The sequence below is a fragment of the Atta colombica genome, unplaced genomic scaffold (genome assembly GCF_001594045.1).
Source record: "Atta colombica isolate Treedump-2 unplaced genomic scaffold, Acol1.0 scaffold200, whole genome shotgun sequence".
NCBI classification, from domain to species: Eukaryota; Metazoa; Arthropoda; class Insecta; order Hymenoptera; family Formicidae; genus Atta; species Atta colombica.
This window is the reverse complement of record NW_017259295.1, coordinates 994,026-1,001,220: the sequence shown is the minus strand read 5'-3', so window position 1 is coordinate 1,001,220 and position 7,195 is coordinate 994,026. Positions and strand designations below refer to the sequence as shown.

General features: G+C 31.3%; 1 protein-coding gene across 2 annotated transcripts in view; it reads left to right on the top strand.

Moving 5' to 3' along the window:
* LOC108687181 (moesin/ezrin/radixin homolog 1) overlaps positions 1-7,195 on the top strand; it is a 36,318-nt gene that overhangs the window by 8,427 nt on the left and 20,696 nt on the right. Inside the window, exon 2 of one of the 2 annotated variants that reach the window (XM_018192818.1) lies at positions 946-1,001. In XM_018192818.1, the coding sequence (XP_018048307.1) occupies positions 990-1,001 (12 nt within the window). In that variant the 5' untranslated portion in view covers positions 946-989. Of the gene's footprint in view, positions 1-945; positions 1,002-6,574; positions 6,823-7,195 lie in introns of those variants that run through there. The other variant, XM_018192817.1, reaches the window with a different exon arrangement.

The window sequence follows — 7,195 nt, the reverse complement described above, 5'->3', positions numbered from 1 at the left end:
ATCGCCTTTAATTGTAAAATGATTATTTAAATTTATTTACATATAAAATTTTATCTCATGTTATCTCATTATTTTAATAAATATTTAATTAATATTTAAATGACTGCGAGAAGGAGGAAGTTTACGCAATCTTTTTCTGTGCTTACGTCAACACGTTGTTTATAAAATCTTTATTATACTTAAAATAGCGTGACGAATTGCAATGCTCACAGAACAGTATCTCGATATCAATTACTAGAATCGATGACAAATCCTTTGATGGAATTATCTATTTTTAATCTTATATTAAGTTGACTTCATTTTCAGAAGAAGTTTCACTTGAAGTTTAATTAACGTTTATGTAATTTGATTTTATCTAAAAATTATCTATGATTAAAGTTTAGAAAATTAAACTAGGATCTATTTTCAAGGATTTATCAACGTTCTGATAACATTCACAATCGGCAACGAATGACATATAATACATCGCTTGTTGTGAATCTCCGCACATAAAGTCAATATTCATTGTCAGCTTTTTTAAATCTGATTTATATCGGATTAATTACATGCATATGTGTCTGATATAGAATGATCTAATTGATGTTCTATAGAAACATATTTAACGATTTAACATCTTATTTAACATCTCAAAATCTAGTTGAGTCTATTGTAATTAAACGTCTGATTAAATGCTGTAATTATTTGACTACATGTCTGAACGTTGTATGGCATTAAGAAGGTATAAAGAGTATCATTTTCAATGATGTTCTGATATTATGATATGCTGTATAAATATGATGAAATATCAGATGCTGTATAAATATGAAAATCACGTGGAGATTCCACCCATGTGTCCAAGGAATTAGAATATGAGAAATTCAAATGCACTTTGCATAAATTCCGGGATATCAATTAGCTTCATCTAAGGAATTTGATTTTAATCAATATTCTATATGTCTGTTTCAGAGGAATAATTTCGCCGTTTAGTACGAAAAAACACAGCTGCCACGATGCCGAAATCGGTATGTATCACATTTGAAGTAAATCTTAAATCGTATGTCTTAGTATTAAAATTTTTGGAGATGATTTTAGAAGAAAACGATTTTATGAACTTTAAGAACATTAATCCATAATTGGTTTCTGACAAAAAATAATTTGAGACGCCGCACAGTACTCACTTTAATAATTAATAATAATCCAATATTTCGTCGTGAGAAAAGATTTAAAAGGATAAGAAGCAAATGAAAGAAGGGAAAATTGGAAAAATTAAGAAAAATTGGAAAGGTATTATCTGAAAATAATTCAGGTAATAATAGGCTCAATAGACAGTAAATTAATAACATAATGAAGGAGGAATAAATGAACCAAGCTGGATGGTCATGTTAAATTAATAATAATTAAGTATTTAAATATACACACATGCACACACATTCATTGCGAGTGTCCCTATGACAATGACTCATTGTCACACGGCCACTCACAATGAATACATTAGTTATAACATTTTCCTGACAATATATAGCAGTATGGCTCTAACTTAGTTTTAACATAAACAGAAATAGTTGGTCTTTTGAAAATAGACTGAAATCGCGATTGCTCACTGCAAGAAATTTCAATGGAAAAATTGGAAGAATATTTTCATCTTTATCAAACCTTTATATCAAGGAAACCAATTCATAAAGGACTATAAAATTTGAAATATTTATTAAATATATATAATGATTTGTTAACCACACTGAGGATGACTTTTTAATGGGTTGGAATGTTATGTTTACGTTGCGAGAATTTTAATTTTTAGACTCTGTACTTCTAATCTTTATTATATTTGAAATCGATAATTATTAATTTGATACGATCCAGGGGTTTTCATTAGTTCCCCTTTCATTAACTCATTGATATATTATCCGAATATTACAGTTGCAATTTTTTTTTGCTATTCGCAGAATACTGTCGAATCGAGTTTTACAATGCGTACCTAAAACGTCACGTGTTCACTTTGCAGTAATTTTTTGCGATAAGATAGGTATTCAACTTGTTCGTTTGACTTGTGGCGGCCATACATCTCGCGATGTTGGCGACATTTGAGCCTTTCAAAAGTAAAATTAATCAACTTCGTGAAATAAGAAAACAGAGAAAAAATTATAAACTCATCGCTGGTAAAATTAAAAAATCTATAGAAAGTGAAACTAATCTTAATTCCCGAAAGGTTTCGTTTGAAGAGGAAGCGGAAAAGACGAGAATCAATTGTAATTTTGATTAATTTAACGTAACTAGAACATATGGATTCTGGTGATCCTGAGACATTTTTCTAATTTTTAGATAATGATTTCGAATAATTTTATGTTTCATAATTTTAGTTTTTACAGTTTTTAATTCATGTAGCAAATTATCTATTACTATATTTATGCTAATTGTAAGGATTGCAAATTTTTATATAATTGGAAATTTTCAAATTTTTAAAGCTAATAACAAAAAATTTTAAAGTAGAAATCCCAAGAGTCCATATGTTCTTGTAACATCACAAAACGTGTTCTTTTAATATCACAAAATGTGTTTCTTTTATGAGTTAATTTTTGTCACTTTTTTTTTTTGTAAATCAGAAATATATGCATAGTACTCACTGTACCGAATTATATCGTAATTTAGCGTGATTAAACTGATGTTGATAACCGGATAGACGTGCATACTTTGCACTTGATGTTCGAATAAAACGGAAGAAGATACACATCTTTCTATTCGATACAGCAAAGCAATGAATGATGAACGGAAACTGTGTTATTTCCTGCAGGCCGTGAAGGTATGGTGCTTTTAAGACTGCTTTATCTTCTTTTTTTAACATTATTATGCTAGGTGATATCTTTTATTACACTCAGTATAAACACTCGTGCGCAAAAATAAAACCATTATGTAGATGTGTTATGACTCGTCTGCCATTCACGACTGAATTTCTTTTTTATGTAACTTCATTATGTAATTCGCGACATGTATATAAAAAGACAATGGTTTTCCAAGTTGCGTGTAAGTCTATTTCTTTTGGATTAAAAGTTGCGTGTAAGTCTATTTCTTTTGGATTCATTTAATTCTCCGCACAATCGAACACAGTTTCATGCTCTTTCACGAAATTCGAGTTGTTTACGTGAAACGAGCGATCTATTTAAATCAAGATACCGATTCTTATTTGCATAAAACTGAAGCGGTTGCGTTGCATAACGCGAAACTGATTTAAAGCCACAGCACAAACTTTTGCATAACGCATAAGAAAATCAACCGATCCAGAGTCCTTTATTTTCTCCTAGAATGAAAATAAAAGGCTGCATCAGTACAGACTTTTGCATAACACTATAACATATGAAGTCGTGATCAAATTAAAGATTGAGATTGAGATTGGATAAATCAAAGCAAAACTCACTAAACTTGAGATTGTTTTTTCTTTCTTTTTATTAGTTAAATTCCAATCCAATCTCAATCTCTAATCTGATCATGGCTTAAAGTATAAGAAAATCAACTAATCAATGTATGAAATAAAAGACTGATTAGTTGATTTTCTTATGTCTTAAGCGTTATACAGTATTACACTGAGTGAAATGTTTTGTATGATATGTTACAAAACTTTTCTTTTTAATTAAAAAATTTTGTTCTAACAATTACATTTTGATTAGAACAACAAAATTTTTTAATTAAAAAGTAAGAAGGTTTGTGTAAGTCACACATCAACAAAATAATTGGTTACTCATACACAACATTTCTCTTAATGTATAAGACCGAAATACATCTTTGCATAACGCATAATGCATAAAGCATAAGAAAATCAATCTTTTATTTCATGAGAAGGAAAGAAAGGACTTTGATCCATTTTCTTACACTGAGAAAAAGATATAATTAATTTTAATAAATATTTAGTTCAATACTGCTATTTATTTGACTACTACTATAATTAATCATTTACTTACAATAAATAAATATTTGTTCAATAAAAAAATGATTGTTAAATCAAATTAACATTTCTTGTATCAAATAAATATATCTTTATATTTAATAAATATTTAGTTGGCAATATTCGATAAATATTTATTAAAATTAATTCTATTTTTTTGTGCGTTATGCATTATGCAAAATTTTGCGGCTTGAAGAATTTCGAACGAATATAATTATTAAGGATTCTTGAAATTAGGACTTAAGGTAATAGGGACTTAAATACTAATAAGTAATTTCCTTCTCTCTCTCTCTCTCTCTCTCTCTCTCTCTCTCTCTCTCTCTCTCTCTGCAGTATAGTGCTATACTACAGTCTTTTCAAACTCGAGGAAAAAAATTAAACACTGAACTATTTCCACCATTTGGGTCTTAAAAGTCACGCGAAAAATAGTATCGACGATCGCTGAGAGTAATCTAAAATTTTCATTCTCTTATTTTATTCATTGCGCCTTTTAATCGTGGATGTCTCGCATCGTTTATAAATCGGCGACGTAAGAAATGCCGATATCGCAACGTGAAAGGCATCGGCCTTTAACGCATCCGAGAGGTCGTCGAGTGTCCTACTCGCTAGACTATCGGAAGCTTTTGAACTTTGCGCGTTTATTTTTGGAGGGAAGAATTTTTTTTTCAGAACGCTAGTTTTCACAGAAATCTATTAATGATCAGGCGATCAGGCCGAGAAGCACAAACCGACAAAGATTGATTGCGTTCAGTAGAAAAAGCAGTAATTTGCAAAAGATTCTTTAATACAATTAATTCTTCATTGGACTTAATTCCTCACTGGATCTAAATATACATTGAAAGAAAAGTGTTTAGCATTTATGACGTAGATAAGATAATTAATTAAAAACTTTTTGTGGTTATTACTGCTATAATGTATAGTAATAATAATATATTTTTATCAAACAAAAAATTGTGCTATAAATTATGATAATTTTAAATATTAATATAACAAAATATCAAGATGAGTAAATAAAATAAACATTTTATTCGTTAAATGCGATCGCAATTATAGAGATGTAACTATTTTATTAAATTTATTCGCTATTTATATGATAATATTGAAAAATATATTAAGATAAGATTTTTAAGCAATGTGATTTATTGATATCACAATTGACTATATTTGTATGTTAAAACAACTATAAATATATATTCTCAAAAAAGATTATAAATTATAGTTAAATTATGTTAAATTATAATTAATTAATTTGCAACCTTTTTTTTCGATATATTTATCAATCGTAGAAAATCTTACAAGAACAAACTACTTTTTCTGCTGAATAGCCGGAGATCTCAGGCCTTGATGTCGTAGCTGATGTCGCAAATAAAATTCATAAGTAGCATTAAGTAACGCTATAGACTTGTAGCGTCACTGAAACATCCATCGAACAACGTTAAATCCATTAAAAATTAAGAATTGCGAATCGGATATTAGAATTAGTCAATCAAAATGGATTAAAATTATCTAACTGGTCTAATTCTAACTTCTAATTCATAATTCTCAATCTTCAATGCATAGTGTTATACGGATTTTATGCTAAAGTGACCAACCATCCCAAATTAAGAAGAATAGTTCCAAATTTTAACTCTTTGTCCCACTTTACAACGATCTAAATTAAGGACACGATTATAAATTTTCCCTTTTTTAAATGTTTAAACAATCGGAATGTGAAATATAACTTTTTAATTAAGATATGAAGAATTTTATGATTTTTAATTAAAAGTGTAATTTAAAAACAATAAAATGTGATCTCATAACTTGATGTAATTTTGTTATAAGATATTAGATATTATTTACAAATATAATATTATTTATGTGTTTTATTAACAATTATAAAAAACCGTTCAAAATTTAATTATGACAATTAATATTGATTTTTTAAATCTCCTTTTTTAAAGAATTGGTTACCTTACTTTACACCTGTATCAGATATAATAGAGATTGAAATTGAATTTAATCAAATTGAAATTTCATTAAACTTGATGTTGATTTTATTTCTTCTAATTGAATTCTTGTGATTAAATTCAATCTCTCTCTAATCTGATACGGGCATTACAATGTCGATCTCGCGAAACAGGATCCTGCTCGTTCGCCTGGACATCCTGCGTTAACTCGATACGAATAGCATGCAGCCGCGCCACATTCTCTACGCCTACGCTCGGCATTGTACCAGGAACGTATGCAATCTGACTGCCGCACAGAGATAAATAAATTAAACGCGCGCATGCTGAACTTCCTCGTCCTCAGGAAGTCCGTCGACAGAAGGGAAAAAATTATGCAATCAAATCAGCGTACTAGCGCGCGCGCGCACGAGAAGAATTGCAACGGTCGCGCGCTCGTAACAGTTCACAAATTGGTCGGGCGGTTTCCGAAAAACGTCGAGCCAGACAGATTGTGGAGTCGATTCTTTTCGCGGCACCCGGTATCTGCCGGCGCGCGCGGCGTGCCGTGATTGGTCGCCGTCGTCGCGCCGCCGACCGGCATGTCCCACGTGACCACGCTCGCGCCGCCGCGCGGTTCAGAGCGGGAGAAGCGTTGCAGCGTTGCGCGTCGTGTGGAGGAAGGGGAGATATAGCCGCCAGTTGCATTTGTGTTTTGTATTTCGGACCCCATTGTCCGGAGACGGGCTTGAAGGTCGATCGCGTTAGCTTGTTCGATCGCTCGTTGTTACGCTCGATCACGTCAATTTTGCACCGTCGACATTATCGAACGGTTAAGTACCGTCACTGTATCGCGTTTCGACTTTCGGCGTCTCGTGTGTTCGCCGAGTACTCGCTCTTCGCGACTTTCTCGCAATTTTTGATTCTCGCTGTGCGCCGTGAAGGTGTTCGACGAATCTCGCAGACATGGTGGCCGGCGGCAAGATGGTAAGCCGGCCGTTACCAGCGCGACTAGTTTGAACTTCAACTTTTGTATACTGGCGATAGAAATATATCGAGATTGCGATAATTTTATGGCACAGACTTGTTCCTCGAAGAAACATCTCGCAGTTAGATTTCTTGTTTTCACGAAATATCAGCTAAATAATGTCTTTCTGTTAATATAGATTGATTTTAATTTCGGTTTAATTTATTTTTATCTTTTTCTAATTCTAAGAATTAAAAAAAAATAAAAGAATTAAAAGAAAATAAAAATTTCTATTTTCTGTCATTTTTAACAACGTAGTAGGTATTATTATATTGTTGCGCATATAGAACAGGTTTTATACATAGTAAAAGAATTACGCAACGATAACACATA